The sequence below is a fragment of the Labrus mixtus genome, chromosome 7 (genome assembly GCF_963584025.1).
Source record: "Labrus mixtus chromosome 7, fLabMix1.1, whole genome shotgun sequence".
Taxonomy (NCBI): Eukaryota; Metazoa; Chordata; class Actinopteri; order Labriformes; family Labridae; genus Labrus; species Labrus mixtus.
The window spans coordinates 28,426,865-28,448,414 of record NC_083618.1 but is presented as its reverse complement, the minus strand read 5'-3'; the positions used below and the strand labels follow the sequence as shown (position 1 = coordinate 28,448,414).

At 40.5% G+C, this 21,550-nt stretch overlaps 2 protein-coding genes across 3 annotated transcripts in view; both read left to right on the top strand.

Moving 5' to 3' along the window:
- Window positions 1-12,692, top strand: part of plxnb1b (plexin b1b) — a 112,599-nt gene extending 99,907 nt beyond the window's left edge. For both annotated transcript variants that reach the window (XM_061041505.1, XM_061041504.1), the window contains 17 exons: window positions 1,059-1,238; window positions 1,354-1,502; window positions 2,100-2,200; window positions 2,517-2,734; window positions 3,568-3,746; window positions 3,839-3,905; window positions 4,593-4,739; window positions 4,852-5,017; window positions 5,756-5,859; window positions 5,945-6,029; window positions 6,130-6,296; window positions 7,405-7,565; window positions 7,705-7,852; window positions 7,988-8,052; window positions 8,250-8,325; window positions 8,408-8,482; window positions 9,800-12,692. In XM_061041505.1, the coding sequence (XP_060897488.1) occupies window positions 1,059-1,238; window positions 1,354-1,502; window positions 2,100-2,200; window positions 2,517-2,734; window positions 3,568-3,746; window positions 3,839-3,905; window positions 4,593-4,739; window positions 4,852-5,017; window positions 5,756-5,859; window positions 5,945-6,029; window positions 6,130-6,296; window positions 7,405-7,565; window positions 7,705-7,852; window positions 7,988-8,052; window positions 8,250-8,325; window positions 8,408-8,482; window positions 9,800-9,904 (2,193 nt within the window). In that variant the 3' untranslated portion in view covers window positions 9,905-12,692. The remainder of the gene's footprint in view (window positions 1-1,058; window positions 1,239-1,353; window positions 1,503-2,099; window positions 2,201-2,516; window positions 2,735-3,567; window positions 3,747-3,838; window positions 3,906-4,592; window positions 4,740-4,851; window positions 5,018-5,755; window positions 5,860-5,944; window positions 6,030-6,129; window positions 6,297-7,404; window positions 7,566-7,704; window positions 7,853-7,987; window positions 8,053-8,249; window positions 8,326-8,407; window positions 8,483-9,799) is intronic.
- Window positions 12,693-14,621: 1,929 nt separating this feature from the next.
- On the top strand, window positions 14,622-21,307 carry si:dkey-19e4.5 (UBA_like_SF and PTH2 domain-containing protein). The gene is made up of 7 exons (XM_061041497.1): window positions 14,622-14,840; window positions 15,573-15,686; window positions 17,686-17,757; window positions 17,869-17,943; window positions 18,405-18,502; window positions 19,603-19,717; window positions 19,842-21,307. The coding sequence occupies exons 2-7, from the start codon at window positions 15,579-15,581 to the stop codon at window positions 19,926-19,928; spliced, it is 555 nt and encodes a 184-aa protein (XP_060897480.1). The 5' UTR covers window positions 14,622-14,840; window positions 15,573-15,578; the 3' UTR covers window positions 19,929-21,307.
- The last annotated feature ends 243 nt before the right edge of the window (window positions 21,308-21,550 follow it).

The window sequence follows — 21,550 nt, the reverse complement described above, 5'->3', positions numbered from 1 at the left end:
TAATGTGTGATTGTGATGTGTGGCTCATATTTTGTTGTCTCTATGACCAGAGTTTGACTGATTCGTTCTGCCTCACTGAAGGTAATATTTGATCCGTTTCTCACAAAGCCCATATATTTTGCGCAATCTGACACTAAAATTCAAATCTGAAATGTATGCGTAGCCTAGCTGTTATGTCGTGCCCTCCATCTCAGCGGCCGTGGGTTTGAATCCGACCTTGGCCCTTTGCTGCACGTCATCCCTCACTCTATTCTCCCAACATTTTTTGTCTCTCTTAGCTTAGACAAAAATGTTCCTACAAAAATAACTGTAAAATGTACAAATCATCAAATTATTCTTGGGACTTGTATTTCTCTGAGAAACAAACTCCTGCAAGATCTGGAAACATAAACATATTTTCACTTCACCACTGCATTCCAACATGCTAACAGTGTCAGTATTATCAGTGGAATGTGGAACCACTACCTGAGGTGTGACTTCTGGCCTTTAACATTTAGCTCGACGCAGCTGAGGCAGACGGGAATGTTAGAATAAAGAAGTAACCAAACATGACAAGTCGACATTTACATTTGGCACAATATTTTAAACTATTTAAGAAGATTTATTCTGTGGTGACCGTGAACGTTTTTTATTTTTAAATCAATTTGAATGCTTCATCAAACATCTAAAGTGGGTTTTGGGGTATTTCACTCTTGATGTCAAGCTGAATGCCAAGATTAACAAAGTAGGACAAGCTGTCTGTTAAAATCAGAAAATCTTAACACAGCTGTGGAAAATCAGTTTGAATCCAGTGGGTTTTTCTTTCCATCATGGCCTTTGGTGTTCAGCATCACTGTTTGTCATTTTGGTACAGGAACAGACGAGTGTGTGTTTCACAGCTGTTAAAACATTTGTCACAGTAAAAAGTGCTCTGAATGAAAGCTTGAACTGTTTTAGTCACATGAATATCCTCGACTGACGTTTAAAAACAAAATCCTTGCTAATGTTTTTACTGAGCTTGAGAAGAACTAGAGGTTAAACTAGATGCTGGATTGACTCCTATCTCCTTTTGCTCTCAGGGTGAAAACCTGGATCTGGCCATCACGAAGGACGAGGTGGTTGTGTTGGTCGGGGAAGGTGTGTGTGCTGTGAAGACTTTAACTAGAAACCACCTGTACTGCGAGCCTCCACCTCAGCAGCCTGCGCCGCTTCACAACGGCAAGAAGCGCGAGGGCTCCGACAGTCTGCCCGAGTTCACCGTGAGTCCTCAGCACGTTTCACATGTAGAAATACAAGTAGTAGAATTCAACGCAGTGTGACACCTGGACAGCCTCGGCCAGAAGAAGTAAAGGTGTTTGTGTCTGTGTGTTTCAGGTCCAAATGGGCAACTTGAACTTCTCCCTGGGAAAGGTTCAGTATGACAACCTGGGCCTGGCCACCTTTCCCCTCGAGGCTCAGATTGGAGTCGGCGTCGGGGCGTCGATTGTCGCTCTCATCGTCCTCATCATCGTTCTCATTTACAGGTCGGTGGCTGGACTCTGATTGTGTGTCTTGTCTGCTGTTGAGTTAGACTCCTTAAGCCTAAATCATGTTCCTCCTGTTCTGATAACAAACAAACATCAGCCTCGAGAGTTTGGCCGTGATCAAAAAAAATAAATCTGCAACAGAAGTTAAAGTAGTAGGTCACAACATACTGTATTGAAATTAGTGCAACTTTATTATTTGGGTTAACATCTACCAAGCATCCTGGGACCTGTAGTTCAAAAGCGTAGTCCGTAAGGCTGGGGGAGGAGCAGCTGTCTGAGTGCCAGGCTTTGAACAGCATTATCACACTGTGAGGTACGATCAAGACGCCGCACAGAGAGGGGATCAGTGTAGTCCCCCTTTGGGTGTTACCAAATCAGGTAGTGTTTCCATTTTCTGACCCAGCTTGACTCTGTGATTAACCCCGATCCTTAGTGGTGGTGGGGGGTTTGTTGGGTCAGATTACTTGAGTCAACCTTTTTCACAGGTTTTAGTGGATCCCACTAATCCAGTGTGAAACTGGTTTTACTTATCCTCTGTGCTTCTCTCCCTGCCTGACCCCCCCAACGCTCCTGTCTTTGTCGTTCTCCTGTCAGGAGGAAGAGTAAACAGGCTCTGAGGGACTACAAGAAGGTCCAGATCCAACTGGAGAACCTGGAGACCAGCGTGAGGGACCGCTGCAAGAAAGAGTTCACAGGTAAGAAGAGTGACACGACAAAAGGAGAGGAGAGCAGGAAAGAGAGAGAGAGGGAGGAAAGTTTATTTTATTTCATGGAGGCTAACAGGATCCACTTTGTTTTTACACCGGCCTCATGAAATCAACCCATTACATCACTCGTCCTGGATGAAATGTTCCTCTCATCCCACATGTCTGCAGCAGAGGAGTTTAATTTTAGTCTAGAGTCAATATTTAAGCTGCTGCTGTTACCTCCCAACACGGTTTGAATTTAATACAATGTTAGAAAGTTAAAAAAACACACAACCCCTGATCCACCCCCCTCCTTCTCCTTCAGACCTGATGACGGAGATGATGGACATGTCCAGCGACCTGGTGGGCACCGGCATCCCTTTCCTCGACTACAAGAAGTACGCCGAGCGCATCTTCTTCCCGGGCCACAGAGAGTCTCCTCTGAGGAGAGACCTGGACGTTCAGGAGTGTCGGCGGCAGACGGTGGAGCAGGGTCTGGTGCAGCTGTCCAACCTGCTCAACAGTAAACTCTTCCTCACCAAGGTACCTATCCTCACCATCATCACCAGCCTGTATTTTGTAAATGATAGTAAATGAAACCCTTTTGGAATGTCCCAGTTGATCGCTTCAGCCGGCAGCTCTGACGCGGCTTTAATGGCTGCACAGTTATCTTTCAGAGAAAACGCCCCCTGTCCAAGTACAGGCTTTGTATGTATTGAAAGCGTCTAACAATAATCAGGAGTCATCAAATCCTTCTTTTTTAAAAACAGCCAAACCTCTGTCATTTTACAGAACACGTCCGCAGGCAGAACAGTGGAGTCGTTTTTGTCCAGCACTTCCTCGATCTATAAGATTTTATGATGTGCAAAGTTTCTGTTGTATCTAATCGATCCATTTGAAACACTAAAGTATTAAAAATAAGTTAAAAAAGTAACATGTTCTTGCAGCTTTTGACTTGATCAAATTGTGTTTCTGTGCGGTTAAATTGCCGTCTTTGTCAATGGAGTCTGGTGCCTTTCAAGCGAGCGATGACACAGCTGTTTCTGGTTAGAGGAAAATGATCTTACAGTCACTAAAAGGTCCATCTCTTTAGGGATCTTTATGTAATGCTGTGAGAGACTTGGAATAACAATCTGAGCCCTGTCGGTGGCAAAAACAAACACGTTTAGTGGATGCACTTTGACCGAGCTCGTTGGCCAGCGGGGGATTATGTTGCAGTCGTTACAGCTGCGTTTTGTGACTGATGGCTCAGGAAATAATTTGGACATTTTCCAGGACGGTTTAAACCTGCTAGTCATTTACACACAACGACAACACCATGCAAAAAACATGCACTGTATTTGAGCAGATTGATTAATTGCCCCTTTTCTTCTCAGTTCATTCACACTCTGGAGAGCCAGCGGACCTTCTCCCCCAGAGACCGGGCGTACGTGGCCTCTCTGCTGACCGTGTCCCTGCACGGCAAGCTGGAGTATTTCACCGACATCCTCAAAACTCTCCTCAACGACCTGGTCGAGCAGTATGTGGCCAAGAATCCCAAACTGATGCTGCGACGGTAAGAAGAAGGAGGAGGATTAAGAGTGTGATCGCAAAGGTACAAAGTATTTAGATTACAGACTGAGGTTGAACTTGTGTTCTTCTCTGCAGGACGGAGACGGTGGTGGAGAAGCTGCTGACCAACTGGATGTCCATCTGCCTCTATGCTTTCCTCAGGGTCAGTCAACGCTTACGACATGATTGCATGATTAGCTTCTACAAAAAAAACAAAACAGGTGTCAATCAAGCTTAAAGTCTTTATATGTGATTTTTCACACTTAAATATAATATAAATCAAGTATCTCCTCTGAAAATAACTCTGTGAGTCATGACTGTCTACAATGGGTGTAACACCCGAGTCCCACTGTCTGTGATGTTTTCAGAGTTTTCAGAGTCCTATCTTCACTTTGTTTACGTCGCCCGGACGGCCGGCTGACTCCTCCCCTCGAGTATAAAAGTTGTTTAATTGAGGAACTAGAGAAAAGAAGAATAACATACTGTACTCACTGCTTAACTGTGTTTCTAGATCACGCTCATTTCAGGTAAATTTACACGCAGTGTGAAGATACGAGCAAAATAAAGATCGCTAGCATTAGCTAGAAAAAAATCACATATAAAGCCTTTAAGGAAATAGTTAAAGAATGTCTTGTGAAAATGTGACGTCCAACTTTCTTGATAAAGTTTAGACGTTGTAAAAAAAAAAGCACAGCCCCTCAGCGTGTAATTCGCTGACTCAACGCAGGTTAAATGACGTCCTTGTTGTTACGTCCATGTTATGTGAACGCTTCATTCTCTCCTGCAGAGTGAGTTAGGCTTTAACTAATTAACTTTGGCATGTCTGCGGTTGTTCTTTTTGTTTGTGCAGGACTCTGCGGGGGAGTCTCTCTACATGCTGTTCAGGGCAATAAAGCACCAGGTAGATAAAGGCCCGGTGGACGCTGTGACGGGGAAGGCCAAGTACACCCTCAATGACAACCGCCTGCTGCGAGAGGACGTGGAGTACAAGACCCTGGTGAGGAGAAGTCTGACCTTTGCATCTAATTAAGGAATCTTAACACATCCCCCTTGACTCCTCTGATTTTTTTTTTTTTAATCAACTTTTTTTTTTTCTCCTCCTCCTGCAGACTCTGAATGTGTTGGTTCAGGGCGGAGGAGTGAACGAGAGCCAGCCGCTGCCCTCTAAAGTTTTAGACTGTGACACCATCACCCAGGTGAAAGAGAAGCTGCTGGATCAGGTGTACAAGAGCACCTCGTTCTCCCACAGACCCCACGCTGACACACTGGACCTGGGTGAGGATCTATAAACATCACTTCAAAGCTTTTTTAAGAGTTACATCTTCTGCAGAGCGGCTACACTCTGGTATTTAAGTGTGTGTTTATTTGTGGTCCAGTGGCGCCCCCTACTGTAAGACAGAAATAAATGCAGGACGGTTCATGTTCTGGTCGGTGTTTCACCAAAGTTATCTCACATTAAAATGACGTCATATGCTGTAAATCTTTAATTAAAGAACCTCCACTAAGCTAAGCACAAGCTGGAGTAAAGGCACATGTTTCACTGTAATCACAATCTGTTGTTATGGCAACATCGGACATCAGTACACACACATTATGAAAGAAGTAAAGGGTCATTAGGTCATCCTAATCCTACATTAGCAGCGTGTTATTTGAGCATGCTTGACATGTCCACCATGGGGTCCAGGGCCTTCAGCCGCTCTGCCCCTCCCCCACCTCTGGAACTCCATCCCACCACAAATCCATAACATCGACTCTCTCTCCATTTTCAAATCTCATCTCAAAACACATCTTTTTAAACTGGCTTATTCAGTCTGATCATTCTCCACCCGGCCTCATAAATCCTTTACATTTGTGTTTTTAATCTTAATTTTATCGTTGTGTTGTTACTTTGTTGTTCTTATCTCTGCTTTGTAAGGTGACCTTGAGAGTTTTGAAAGAAAATGTATTATTATTATTATTATTATTATTATTATTATGTCCCTCTATAATGAATCATCTCTGTCTCTCGTTCAGAGTGGAGGTCGGGTGTTGCCGGTCATCTCATCCTGTCAGACGAGGACTTGACGTCCGTCGTTCAGGGCAACTGGAAACGCCTCAACACGTTACAGCACTACAAGGTACAGTTACTCTTCATGTTTTTACTCACTAAGGAGGGTTTGTGGTGAGATAGTGCTCACTGTATGTTTGTTTTTTGTTCATCAGGTCCCAGACGGTGCGACAGTAGCGCTGGTCCCTCGTCACACCAAACACATTCACCATGACAACCACGACTACGTGGCAGGAGAGAGTGAGTCAGCAGTATTATTGTCACCGGTACAGAAGGGCATCACCGCAGGGAGGTAGCTATGACTAAATAAAGGTTTTGTGATTGTTTTTCCCCCCCGCAGAGACTCCGATGCTGGAGGATGCAGATGAAGGCGGAGTCAGGCTGTGGCATCTGGTGAAAGCCAGCGAGGAGCCCGAGCTGCCCAAACACCGCAGAGGCAGCCTGAGGGAGAGAGAGAGGGCCAAGGCCATCCCCGAGATCTACCTGACCCGCCTGCTGTCCATGAAGGTATATACACACACACACACACACACACACACACACACACACACACACACACACACACACACACACACACACACACACACACACACACACACACACAAACAAGTGAGGTTCTAATACAGCTGCCATGCCAGTTCTTCATATTTATATTAAACTGGTATGTTTATTATATTGGTTTACTAAAAATAATTGATGCACAACTTTTTCTTTAAATCACTAAGAAACTATTTTTGCAACCATAAAGATCAAGTTAATCAAGTTGATCTTCATACTTTAAGTGTTGCTGGAGCTTTTTGACCTCTTCAAGCCTTTCACTCTTCATGCACCTTGGTAGTTGGTGAAGTTGTGTCAGAAAAAGCTCTGCTTCTTCTGTGTCAGAATAAAGGCAAAAAAAAATATATATTTAAAAATAAAAATAAAAAGCATGGCTTGTGAGGAAGATTTTTATTAAACTTCAGTATCACAAAACTATTTTGGGATACTTTACTGACTCTGTTGACTCTACTGTTTAGCCGATGTTGGCAAATGTTAACGTCTTCACTCAGACTGCACAAAACGTAGTGGTGTGATGTTTGACATTACTCCTCTGTGCTAAAACAAGTGCAGGATTCAATGTTATATTTTCACAAAATAGAACATTTTTTGGGGGTGTATACTTATGTGTCACCTCATACTTTTTTATTCTGAACCCGCTCTATTGTGATGCATATTGTGTCCCAGATTCTTGCCTTTTCACAGTCCTTTTTGGAATATTCAAATCCTGTACAGAAGTATGAATACTGAATGGGGTAGTTCATGTGGGCATACAGCAACAGGAGTCACTTATGTGTTAACTCATAAATGTCAGAGGAGATACCCACACATCAACTGGACTGAGCTAAAAAACCACAAGAACGTCTGACACACCAGAGTGTCACTTTTTCGATGCCCTGAGTAGGCACAGTTTCACAGCACCCTGACGTATTCAACTTACATAATACATAAACTGCTGCACCCATGTGCTGCAGTTCCTGGAGTTGACACTTTGACACCCTCCTGATATCTTTCAAGTTTCTTGCGGGACAGTAACACAGAATCATTCAAACTCTTCCTCCTCCTTCATGTTCTTCAGGGGACTCTGCAGAAGTTTGTGGACGATCTGTTCACTGTAATCCTCAGCACCAGTCGTCCCGTCCCGCTGGCTGTCAAATACTTCTTTGACCTGCTGGACGACCAGGCGGGACAGCACGGCATCTCGGACCCGGAGACGATACACATCTGGAAGACCAACAGGTAGAGCAGAGACACAAACACAAACACAGTTTTGTCCACAGTTTTTTAGTCGTCTTATAATTTAATGTTTAAGAAAATGAATGCAAACCCCTAAAAATGACCTGACGCTAAATTCCTGATGTCCTCTCTGTTTCTCCAGTCTGCCTCTGCGTTTCTGGATCAACATCGTGAAGAACCCTCAGTTTATCTTCGACGTCCAGGCGTCGGACCACGTGGACGCCGTGCTCACCGTCATCTCGCAGACCTTCATGGACTCCTGCACCATCGCTGAGCACAAGCTGGGACGGGTGAGAGCATATCAAGTTCAAAAGCTTTTGAATGATGTTTGAGTTGCCGGCAGCTGTGCAGCATTGATGACACTGAGACACGAGCTGATGAACAGCTTCTCTTTGGTTCTCAATCACTTTGTTCTCTTTGCACAGGACTCTCCCATCAACAAGCTGCTGTATGCCAGAGACATCCCCCGCTACAAGCAGATGGTAGAAAGGTGGGCTCGGATTTCATTTCAAATGAAAACATGTTAACATCTTCTTGGGGATGCGGACATGTGTGAATAGAAGTATCTGATATTTGTTGTTTTAGAATTTAGAAACAAAATGTAAAATCTGTAACTTCTACTTATTAAAGCAGCCGTTAACCTCACTCATGCATGTGAACCTGATGTCATTGGTGTGATTATTTCAGGTACTATGCAGACATCAGGCAGACCATCTCAGCCAGTGACCAGGAGATGAACTCCGCTCTGGCTGAACTTTCTCGGGTGAGTGTTTTCACTGCTCAGAGCTCCTCAGTGTGAGCGATGCAGCATGCAGACCTCTTAACACGAATACTTTGTGTTTCAGAATTATTCTGGAGAGTTGAACTACCTGGTGGCCCTTCACGAGCTCTACAAGTACATCAACAAATACTACGACCAGGTGTGTATATACATCACTGAGGGAACAATGCAAAAATGTGATGGTTTGTGCACTGTCGTCATATCGTAAGGCCTTTCTTAAAGTTTGAATGTACAGTATATTAAAGGTCAAAACTTCTTCCTGACATTTTACAAACCTGCATTTAAAGCTGAGGAGCTGCATGTCAAACCAGCAGCTTTTTGATTTAAGTTGTTTTCATTTTAAATGAGGAATTAGTCTTTTGTCAGTTGATTATTTTGACTTTAGCACCCCCTGGTGGTGGTTTTGAAAATTGCAGCAAGGAGGCAGATGTTCAAGTACTCTTCGAACAGTTTTTTTTAGTATTTATATACTTCTGACCTGTAAAGCATACTGTAAAAAAAATATTTAATCCATTCTTCAAGAGATGATGGACACTGTTTTTATTGACAGTTGTTTCATGCACAAGAGTGTTGATAGAAGACAGATACATGCCTCCTTTTTTAACTCATTAGCTCTACTGCAATCAGTCCCAACAGTTGTGATAAAGACTGAATATTAAACTTACAGTATGTTTTATTACTCAGTACAGTTATTTATGCCCTGTTTCCACCAAGCAGTCCGGTTTGGTTCAGTACAGTTTGGTACGGTTCAGCTAAGAAATAGTGTGATATCATAGCAGCCCAACACAGTGTAGACCGCTTTTATTAAGTTAAACGTAAGGAGAAGAAGAAGAACGGGGCACAGTAAACAAAAGGGACCCTTTAGGGTTAGATCAGTACCCTTGGCACCCCAACAGAAGGGCACCAAAAAAGTAGGACGGTGGTTTTGGTACCATTCCCAACTTTTGACGGTAGAAACACCAATAAATGGGTATTGAACCGATCTGAACCGGACCGCTTGGTGGAAACTGGGCTTTAGTGACCAATTTCATGCTTTAGCAGAATCGTTTTCAAGACTTTTTAACAAGGGAGGATGTTGGCAAGTAGTAAAAGACCCAGACTCATAATGTCTGCCCCACTCACCATTTAGGCACCAACTCAACTTGGGTAGTTTGAGGAAAACATCAGAGCTGGCTTAAACGAGTCAACATGGGCATAGATAACAATGTCCTGCACTACGGGGTGAAAGAGCCCAACTACAAACCAATCACTGCTTCTCATGGCAGGTTGAGGTGGAAGTCTATTGGGTAAAAAAACTCCCTTTAGGACAAAAAACAACAAACCTTTAAAGAGGAAATCACCTACTTCAGTCTGTTAAAAGGTCAACCCTTAGATACTATGTTTTTTCTTAAACGTTGTCTTTCTGTTACGAGAATGATAAACCTAATATTTGTATGATATCCTTCTTTTCCATCAGATCATCACAGCGCTGGAGGAAGACCCCACAGCCCAGAAAATGCAGCTTGGCTACAGACTGCAGCAGATCGCGGCCGCCGTGGAGAATAAAGTCACCGACTTGTGACAGAGGAAACACCCACCAGAGACGAGTACACAGAGCGGGACGGGAAGTGGGCGGAGGATGAGGAGACTTGCACCCCCTGCAGGCTGAACTGAAAACAGAAATGACAGCAGACAGACTAATGGGAGGATAGTACTCACCGTCCTCTATGGAGGAAGAGTTGGAGTCAAAGCAGAGATTTTGAAGAGAAGTTTTTTTTTATTTTTAACACTGAGGATCAGAAGATTCAGTTTGGCATTGAAGTTCGCACCCTGACGTCTTCTATCCTTGCTTTTGGAGTTGGCTAAGGATGAACCAGTATCTTCAGTCTGGACACTGTGAGACCCTCGATAGAGGAAGAGCAGCACATGGACACAAAGAAAGGAGGGATGTGATACCAGACGAGCCTGCTGTCCCCATGTTCACTTCATGAAGAGACTCATTAAGGAACATTGTTATCTCCTCACAACATGTGCTGGATGTCAAACTTTATGGTCTCACACAGCAGAAGAAACCCGCTGATCCACAGTCAGCTGATCGGATCTAAAAACTGAAGAATCAGGATTTTAGATGCCCCCCCCCCCCCCCCCCCCTTTTTTTTTTTCTCCTAAAACTCTGGAGTGAATTTTATGAAGCGGTACCTCTTATGCCTTTTGTGCTTGTCACTGCTGTACGGTCCAAAGTGATTTCTCTGCGTGTGTGTGTGTGGTGATTTGTGTGTGTCACCATTTATCCGTGTTGCCCTGGTAATCAATCTACATCTGATGTTTTCAGTTTTTCTTGCTTCTAGTACAAAGTAATGGTTATTATAGTTTAAGATGTTACATTCAGCAGTATTCAGAAAACAATGACGTCAGATGGTTTCAACAGACAGATTTCAAGTTAAAAACTCAGATATCTCACTCTGATCATTTTGTTCTGACTTTTTTTAACTGATTTTTATTTATTTTTTTAAAATGCAAATCAAATTTCAAATATTGAGTGTAAAGTGAAAACCCTGATAATAAAGTCAGACGTCTGATGATACGTTTATAAGTAAAAGAAAGTCAACATGTGTTAAACATGAGATTAAATTCAGAATTTCAACAACAAAGTAAGATTTTTAAGAATAACGGGAAAAATAGGAAGTAAAAAAAATCAGAATTCTGAGATTTATAGTCCGCTATGTGTCTCCAAAAAAAAATTCTGACTCTTTTATTCCTTTTTAACCATTTTTTTTATTTGTCGTTCTGCTAAAATTAAAGACATGACTCACCCTTTACATTTTTAACTTAAGTACTTTTTTTTTTTTACATATGACCCTTATCCTCCTCCATAGTTTATTTTTCTGGACACAGGCATCTGTTTAAGAGTGAAACCTGGGTCACATCCATTTCTACGAGCCCCTTCACTGAATGCTGGGACTTGAACAAGTCAGTGCCGCTCTCTACCTCTGAATACTAAACGGACTTCTGTTGACCCAACACAACACTGCTGCGAACATTTCTAACTATTGGAGAAACAAATGACTGATCTGTCTTTCTGCACATAGACATCAGCTAGACTCACCTGCACACACACTCACACACATTTCAAACATGTCTAGTGTATCTTCTCCCTTTGTGTGAAACTAGAAATCACAATCTGCTCGTGTGAGCATTTTAAGGTACTTAAACCAGACTGAGTGACTGTTTTTTTTTATTGTTTCCTGCTTTTCTACTTATTCATGTGGCTGTGGCTGTAGTGTACACGTCACTGGAAAGATGTTTGGGGGAAAACTTCCATGAAGAAGCTCGTCTAAATGAAGTGCAAACCGCTGTGTTTTATAGTGCACGTCAGTGATACTCTTATTTTGTACATTTTTAACATTCCTTTTAGATCTTGAATCCTCTTCCACTCCCAAGCTTGAGGTGTCGGTACGTATTGAAAACGTTTTGGTGTTGTCTTTTATTTGAACATGAGGTGGCACTGCGTCATCCGCTGAAGGGTCTGTGTGGTCCAGTTGTTACAGGTTGGCATTAATCATATTCCTGCTGTTTTCACACTGTTCTGCTTTCATTTGGAGCACAGAGGCCTATTAAACATGAGCTCGTGTTTGCTGATGTTTGCTTTTTTTTGACAGGACAAAAATGAGATGGTTTCAGGGGGATTATCAGGGCTGGGTATGATGGGATGTTTGTCATCTATCCACTGACTTTAACACAACCTCTGACACGTATGAGTACACAACAGTATCAGCAGCGAGTTAATCAAGTTTGCAGGATGTTTACACTTTTTTTTTTCAAGGTGCGATAATCACACAATATCCATAAGAAACCCAGACTGAGATTCTGACCCATTTAAGTGCCAAATTTGGTTCCAGCTGTTGTAATAAGAGCTGTTGACACAGTTTAGTCTCCTCTAAATAAGTAATGAGGCTTCATACCCAGCCCTAGTAGAGAGTAACCCAACAGGATGTGAGTGAAAAGATTCACTCGGTCTCATTTCTTTGCCCCTCCTCCTCCTCCTTCTTGTGTGTGAGTGTGTGTGTTTGGCCTAAAGTGTGTCATTCCCAGGAGCCATGCTCAGCGTCACCTATAGGTTCATACATGCATCCTTCAACACGAGTTCAGTGTCGCTAAAGTCGGCGCTCTCTGAGGAACAAAACTATAACTGTTGTAAAAATTTGGCAATGTAGAGCAGGCTCTGCAAGGAGCAGTTTTAAGGATATTTTGTGTGTTAATATCATTGTACATACTGATTTTAAAATGTAACTGTAGTGATTTAACCGGTTTAATAAGAGAAGGGGCAACTTCTCACAGATACTGATGTAATAAAGTATTCTTAAAATGTGCATACGTGTTTTCTTTCTCTTTTCAGATGCCACATTATTATTGAATCTGTTGAGGTTCCTGGATAAGGTTTGTGTATGAGAGCATTAAAACCATTACACCTTCAGAATCAGATCATTTCATAATCCCCTGGGGGAATTTTGGTTTTTACAGATCTTACAAACAATATAGCTGTAGAAATAAAGTCATATGAATCAAATAAGAGATTAAGCAAGAGGGTTGAAAAAATACTACATGTGTACTACCAAGTGCACGTTATAGAAGAGTAAGATATGAATAAAGCACAGAGAGTTAAAGAAAATAAGAAAAAAGTGCAGTATGAACGGTAGTTTTAGTATTGCACATGTACAGATTATTTACCGGTTAAGATTCAGTGCATTGGACAGTTTAAATGAATATTGAATAATGGAGTTGTCAATCAGTAGGATACATGGTCTCACTGTTTGGGACAATTCATCAGACACTTCACACACATTGCACAAGTTCCAGATTTAAAATGATTCAATACACCTTTAACAAATGTTGAACTTGATACAAAGTCTGTCAGTACTAGACCACTCAGATCTCTCAACTTTTGCAATAAATATAACTTTTTAAGATGTCAAAGTGTATGACTACTTCTGTCTGACTCCAAAAACAAAAGCACAAACAAATAAACCAATCAGAGTGTTTCACATTATTTAAAATAGACCACAGTAGAGTTTCACCCCCATTTGTCGGGGGTATTATAATTATAATTACAGAGCATGATTTGTGATTGACCTGTGCTTACGGTTAACATGAGATATTAAATTACTGATAGATTTTAAAATGTCATCTGAAAGATTTAAATTTACTCTGTAGTTATTCAAAATAGGAATGGATTAAAATATCATTAAAAGGAAATTAGTATTTTGATTTGTACTGTTAGGATGTGATTTTTCTCATGTTACAATCAGATCATTGTAGTTATTTGTAAAAAAAAAAAAAAAAAAAACATCACAGAAAAAAAAATCAACTAAGGAGACTTTATGCACACTGTTTTTTTTTTTTTTCTTTATGTTCACTTAAGTCAAAAATATAGAATAGAATTACTTTATTGATCCCAAACTGGGAAATTGTGGCGTTACAGCAGCAGGTTATCCAAACACACAATATGAGTAAAAAACACAATGTTAGCAAATCTAAACACAATATAATATTAAATACAAAGTAAATAAGTACTAAAAATATCAAAAATAAGAATGTGAATATATACAACCAGGATTTAACTAAGCATTACTAGTCTTAAATATGAATATATTATATATTGATATGTATATATTCTTAGAATAAAACATTTTTAAAGCTCCGCTCTTATGGTTATTTACTGTCATTGTTTTGTACAGATTCTCCATCACATGGGGTGGACAGAGAAAATAACAATGTATTTTAATATTTTCAATAAATGCCTAATTATTGATAAATAATCCATCAGACTACAAATCCGCCATTACAGTGTGCTTTTATTGATGGGGGAATATTTAATTGGGTGGCTATAATCTTGCCTGTTTACAGTTTACACATATTTGAATGGACTGGTGTAGTGGGTTTTTAAGTTTACAAATGGTCCTAGTTGCAGAACACTAAGTTACAATTGATTGATTGATTGATTAAATTTATTTCAGACACATCAAATAAAATCAAACATATCAAAAATACAAAACAAAAACGAAAATATTGTTCAAATTATTTCACAAAAAAATAAAAATAAAAAGCAAATTACATATATTCAATTGATATGCCTGAAAAGGAGTAGGAAGAAGTATAAAACTTATTTAATAATAAAATTAATATTTATTAAATTAAATAATTTACAGCTGTTTCACATGGATATATAATATAATCTTCCTTTAGAACGTTGAAGAGGCTACATTTGCTGCGTGCGCATCTCATCACAACATAATTTATATCGCCAGAAAATCCGTAACACCCCACTCGACAAGAGGCATCATCAAACACACAAGTCCAAGATGGAGTAACGCTGAAGACAGCAGTCTGGAGTCCCCGCTGAATGTTGAAACACATTCAAACACACATTTCTTAATTGTAGGTTAAAACTGAAGCCTTGTTGCACCCGCAGCGAAGTCGCCGTCCTCTTTCCTGCTGTCGAGCAAGCTGCGCAAAAACAGGTAACTATAGGCAACTAGCCGGACTCAAGCTAGCCCCGTTAGCTTCAGCGGCTAATGCCAACATTAGCCATCTTTGTGTCATTATCTTTAAAGAAACCGAAACAGTCGTGTTGTATGTGAGTTAAGAAATCAGAAATGTTTAGCAGCATGGTTTAATATGTGATAAGCAGTATGGCTTTAGTAAATTATAATATAAATTAGTATATAAGAGAGCGGGCTTCGCTAACGTTAGCTGCATTGTTGTCGATGCTACTATGAATGGCGTGCAACACAATTTTGTCTTTTCTAACTCATCACTTGTTCAGATAAACCTGTCACTCCTGAAGGACATGTAAGATATTTTGACTCCTCTTAACATTCAACCCTTGAGTATGTAGAGGGCGTTAATATTCAGTTCAGTCAGTTATAATACGGCCTTGTTTGGAAAGTAAGGACGATTTAACCCAATTCAAGTAGACTCAGTTTACCACCACACACCAGTCTGTGCAGAAAATCCAACAAAATGTGTGAATTCAAGGCCAAATGTCTGTTTTTAATCACCTAGCTGTTGTGTTTTGCGCATAGGTTGCATTGCATTTGAATGAAATTAAATATGTCTGCATGTTCATGTAAGTGCTGATGTTATCAAGTCGGGCCTGGGTGGCATTGCCAGCTTTTTTTTTTTCCTGATGGTATTCTTTATGCATTGTGCACGGAGGGTGTTTACTTTGACTGTTTTTCTCCCTTTTGCAGTGAAGGATGGAGCCATCAGAGCAGTCAGGTCCAGACTCTGCCTCCCAGGATGTTAACCCTGTGTTTCTGCAGCAGCTCCGAGAGCTGGACATCCCAGAGGAGGCAGCGAAACAGGTGTGAGCTTGTTTCAGCATTTAGGCCACATTTATATGAACCATACATTATTATTATGACTTTAAAATGTTATCCAAATATTATTTAAGACCATATCAGTTACAATACACCATATCTTTATACAAGGGTTTCCCAGTTATGCATGGTAGTTCTGATTGATTGATTTTTCACAAGGATAGGATAATACTTTATTGATCCCCAGAGGGGAAATTCAGGCGTTACAGCAGCACAGACAAGAAAGCTCAAAATACACATTAAACAGAATAGATAAGATAAATAAAAATAAAAACAGGGGGTATATACAGTACAAAATGAATGAAGTTCACTGGGGGGAATTGAGACAGTATTTGCAGAGAATGACAAGATAAAGTGACAAGTGATGATTAAAGTGACTTGGTATGATAAATAGCAGCAAGTAATGTAAACAGCAGAGAAGAGAGGCAGTGTTGTACCACAGTAATGCAGTAATGTCTTTAATATAACCACACAGCGCCATGGTAGGAAACCTCTCATTATTCTGTCAGTGAGTCCCAGTGAAACTTGTCTTAAAATGTAAATACGCACATCACTGACCTTCAATGATTTAAATACTCTCTAACATAAATACGACATTACTTGACAAATCCCAATTCCCCACTGTGGGAGTAAATCTAACGTTTCATCACAATAATATATGCTACTTTATTTATTGTTTTACAGTCATACAGTGTGTGCTGATGGGCCAAAGTCGCCACCGTACAATATCGATTTGAATAAATTCAGAGGCCCCTGAAGGTTACGGAAAAATATCCTATGCTCATATGCAGGTTCTTCACTTACTGTAGCGTCGATGATGAATCAATCCATGTGTCGATCGTTGTAACCTGGTCATCACTGCAACTTGGAGAATATTACCTCATTAACCCTTTAAAGGGCAGACGCGTATGAATATTTGGAGATGACCCTTTTTCTCCAATATACACTCTGTGTCTCCTAGAATACATCGACTGTTTAGGATATGATATAACATTTACCCCCTTCTGATAAACATACCAACGTTTGAAACATTTTATAAACAATGAATTGACATATTTATTTATGCTTTCCATACAAGTTGAAGAGTAGTTATTGACAGATGTTGTAAAAACAATTTAAAAACTCTTATCTTTGAATAAAAATCTACTTGTTAACAACAATATTCCTGTTATTATATTACCAACCCTATACAAACATTTAGCAAACATTTAAACTAGTGCACAATGTAAAGCGTCACTCTGCACTTGTCAGAAATGATGGGGTCCCGTTGAATCAAACATGGGTTCACTGGTTTAAATAATCAATAAAACACATTTAAAAGAGAGTGATTCTTTATCAATCATCTATAAAGTACATGTCTCTATGTGAGTAATTATCCTGGTTTTATACAACTATCTGGACCATGTATCCTCCAGGATTCATACATTTATCAAAGTGTTGAAAATCCAATTCATCAAAATAACATTTAGTTCCTAATCAGTGTCTTCATCAACGCACACCCCCCTTTGGATTTTGATAAAAGCGAATTGTACCTTTTTTGAATGTTGGCATGAAGTCACATGACCTGAAGTTAACACTGTCGCTTCAGTGTTTCTTATAGTGCACCCACTCAATGCCCCTTCATCCTACAGCCGGTCAAATGTCTGTACCCCCCCAATACAGAACTCATTTCTTTAAAATAATCTAATGATTTTCAATAACACACTCTTAAATATGTAGAATATTGAGATGTTTTCTAGAAATAGCTTTTGCTCTGTATCTTCAGGATTGACCTGTTATTTACAACAGCGGCTAGACTCGTTGCTACTGCTTTCGACCCCCGATTATTAAAATTTTAAGTTATGATTGATATGATATTGTGCAGAGTAAAGTGCAAAGATTTTGTTTATTTGAATGTATTACTCAATCTATCACATGTTTGCCAAAATGAAAGATATTCACTGCTCCGATCACTGACCTCTGTCTTTGTTCCTCACCTCTCCAGGCACTACTGCACACTCGGAACGTGTCTGCCGAGGAAGCGGCCATGTACTACTACAACAAGCTGGAGAATGAGGTGCCCATAAGCTAGCCTTAGTCCCTACAGGTACACCTTGGTACATTAGACCTTGTGGAGTTTGTCCAAAGCCAAATCTCAGTGTTCCCCTTTGTGTGCTCTGACCCTCAGGAGGAGGGAGATGATGACCTCATGTTCAAAATGGTGTTTGTGGTGAATATGGACCTCGCCATGGGTGTTGGAAAGGCAAGTCCAGTAGTGCCAAAGAAGACTGAGGGAAATGTTCAGTGTTGATACACAAGCCATCACAAAGACAATGTTTCCCTACATTGAACAATGTCTTAGTCATGGTGTTCTGCTACTGACAACTCTTTCTTTAATCAGGCCTCCTTTTAAGCTCTTAATGCTATATTTAAAACCTACTATCTCTGGTCACAGACAAAGCTGCTCTGTGTTCTTTTATTTAACAAAGCCTTTATGTATTTGTCTGGAATTTACCAGGTGTACTTTATGATCATGTCAGCACTGAAAACCTTTAAAAATATGTCTTAGGACCGAGTTTGCATTCCAATACACCAAGTTGTTGATTATAAGGCAGTTCCTTTTTCTTTTTTAGCATGTGACTTTATTTGAAGTCTGTTTAGAAACAACACATAGATGCCAGTTGCAGGATGCTTTTAATGTGAAGGTGTGAACTGCTTGTGCAGGTGGCAGCCCAGGTCGGCCATGCTGCTGTGGGTTTGTACCAGGCTCTACAGGAGAAGAACAGCTGGAGGGAGATGGCCTGGAAGTGGGACCACAGCGGGTAAGGCTTGTCAGGTTTCTTGTGCGTCCTATACATCAAATGTTATGGTGCTGTTTGTTATGAATTGTTGTTATTTACTCCTTAACCCAATAGCAATGGACTTGTACACACTGGGGATTTCTTGCGATTTGTAAAAAAATGTCAAGGTCAGGGATGTTATTCCTGTGTAAGCGTGCCATAGTTCCATTGAAACTACCTGCTATGTTTTACCAAACACAAGTCTCAAGTCTTAGTTGGATGTGACTCTGCATCTTGTTTATTACAAGTAATACATTTTTGCCAGCTTCATTGTTTTCTTTGTGCGAGCATAGAGAAGTAGCTAAGATCATCAAAAGGGAAATGTAACAACTTTTCAGCATGATCAACTGTTATTACCTCATAGCCCATTACAGTTTCCTTTAGATAAGAATGTTGCACTAAGCTGTGACATTGTGTTTGGGGGGGAAATATCTGTAAATTTGAGCAAAATAATGACTTTGCTTATCCGTTCAAATGTGACGCCCATAACACGGACACAGGGGGGGTCCATTTCTACATCACATGAGGTGTCCTGCTAATACTTATCCCTTGTGAATGAGGCTTCAGTGACCATTCATTTAATAATTACAGCAAAGCATTAGAGCTGCAAGGCATGACCTTTGAGAACGATTAACAGTAGCAATCTTAAAGGCTTTAACTGTGCTGCTTGTACACAGTTCTGCAGTTCAAATCGCTTTTACATTTAATTAAGATATGTGTCCATGAACATTGCATATTTCTCTTTAGGAGGATCAAGCATAAATCCAAAATGTTAATCCAATACAGTCAGATTCCTGTAGTGTGTACACATATAATGTACCCTCATTTTCTTAATCACTTTTCCCCCGAACTCTCTAGAATTAAAGAAGTGTAATCTTTAAAGTGGGTCAGGACAGCTGCCCCACTTTGCATTCTTTTTTCAGTCGTAGGTCGACCTCATGTATTTGACCTGGCATAGCTACAGGCTTTCTGTACTTGATTATTTGCTCTGTTTAATTTCTACAGAAAGGATCTTTTTTGTTTTTGTGACATCTTGGGCCTGCTTAAATACATTTTTGGTATTGTTCTGGATGTTGATACAGATCCAAGAAGGTGGTGGTCCAGGGCACCAACGTGGCTCATCTACTAGAGCTGCAGGCCTTGGCCATGAGCCTCAGCCTGCCCACTTATCTGGTCCAGGATGCAGGGCTGACCCAGGTAAGAAAACTTGACCATTTTGAAAACTATCTTGTGTGTTAAAGTCTTATCAAATATTATCCGTGCTTGGTGTGATGATGTATGAGAATATCAGCAATAGAACGAGCTCTCGTATCTCCTGCAGGTGGAGTCTGGGTCCCGCACTGTCCTGGCCATCATGGGCGAGGAGGACATGGTGAACAATGTCACTGGGAGCCTCAAGCTGCTCTGAGGGGCTGAAATCCACATTGGGGAAGGCATGACCCTGCAGTGCCACCGTGCAACCAGCAGAGGGCAACATTTCCCAGCGGCACAGAGAGTCTCGGCATGCAAGAGTGTTACAACCTTAAAAAAGAACTGAAGAAGAAGGGGAATGTCCCAACACCAGAAAACAAACACTCTCAGCCATTTGTTTCCCTTTCATTCTTTGTCTGAGCGGCTTCGTCTGCGGTTGAGAGCAGGAGGGGGGAGAGACATCGGTTCTTCACAGGAGAACGAGATGAGGGCAGTCTCTTTGCTGGTGACCTTTTTTCTGTTTTTTTTTTTTTTTTTTTTTTTCATCCAGGTCACATACCTAGAAGAGTCTTAATAGTATCATAATCTGTTTTCAACCCCATCTTGTCTTTTGTCCAGTTTCAGTTATGGCAAGTCAAGTGAAGTATTTTTGGTGAATGAAAAATATTGTTAACATAGTTATTTAACGGGCGGTGTACTGTAGCCTAATACATCTTGTAATTACAACTATACCCATAACACATTTAGAGTTCTCCTGTACAATCCACTACTCTCAAGTGACGAGTAACTTATTAACTGATATGTGAACACTCATTTCTGACATTTAAATGATAGTGTGTGTGTGTATGTATGCAACTTCACCCAAAGATTCCTATCCTGTAGTCTTAATAATGTTACCTATTACTGATAAATGGCTATATTTTGAATACATATTCCTGTTAGGGCCATATACTGTATAATCTGTGGTGTGCCATCCTAAACAGTACACACAAATACTGGACTTTGTTGTGTTGTATCTTTTTTTTTTTTTCCTTTTGCAAAGGGGTAAAAAATCTTGAGCTACAATATTAGACACTATTGATAGAATTTGATGATGGGCAAGCCAACATGTCATGTAGTTTATAGGTCCTGACTTAAAGGACGCTGGCTGCCTGTTGTGGAACGTTTACATAAATGAAAAGGATCAATTTGCAGCTTGAAACACGCAGAAGGTGGATGACAATTGTTACAGACTTGATGATAGTCTTGCACACTTATAATCTTGATACACAAAGAATGATGTGTGAGCTGTTGTGTGTCAATGTTTTCACTAACAAGTATTTGTGGGCATGAGGCGCTGCCACTCCCTGGATTCTTGGCTATGTTAATGTCGAAGATTTATTTGTAACAGAAATGTTTAAAAAAAGGCAGTGTCATGCATGCAAAATGAAATATACTATATTGGAACAAAACATTGGGAATCCCAAAGTCAATTTTAACCCACACTTCCACACTTTGATACCTCTTGTGTTATACAATAAAAAAAAAAAACGTGTGAGTGCTTCAGACTGTGCAGACAATTAAAATGCCTCTGGATTAAAAGCAGAAACAAAACAAGTAGACTGGATCTTTGTACTCTTCATATAGTCGTACATACAGAGTGTCTATGAGAAGAGAGCTGCAGCAGGAGCTGTGGCAGTGAAAGCAGTGTGGGGGAGGGTTGAACACAGCCATGTTGCAGTGAACTGCTCTTTGGACTGGCCGTATGACATTGCTGTTTCGCCGCAGTAACAATGGCACTATTGTTAAATGTGCTCAGTGCCTAACATGGCAGTCTGGCTGCCACAATCTCCGAAAATG

What these genes read in the sequence shown, in the direction of transcription:
- si:dkey-19e4.5 (XM_061041497.1), top strand. Translation starts at nt 15,579, where the DNA reads ATGGAGCCATCAGAGCAGTCAGGTCCAGACTCTGCCTCCCAGGATGTT. An exon ending in CAGAGGAGGCAGCGAAACAG is followed by an intron (nt 15,687 to 17,685) that starts GTGTGAGCTTGT and finishes TCACCTCTCCAG; the next exon opens with GCACTACTGCACACTCGGAA. An exon ending in ACAACAAGCTGGAGAATGAG is followed by an intron (nt 17,758 to 17,868) that starts GTGCCCATAAGC and finishes TCTGACCCTCAG; the next exon opens with GAGGAGGGAGATGATGACCT.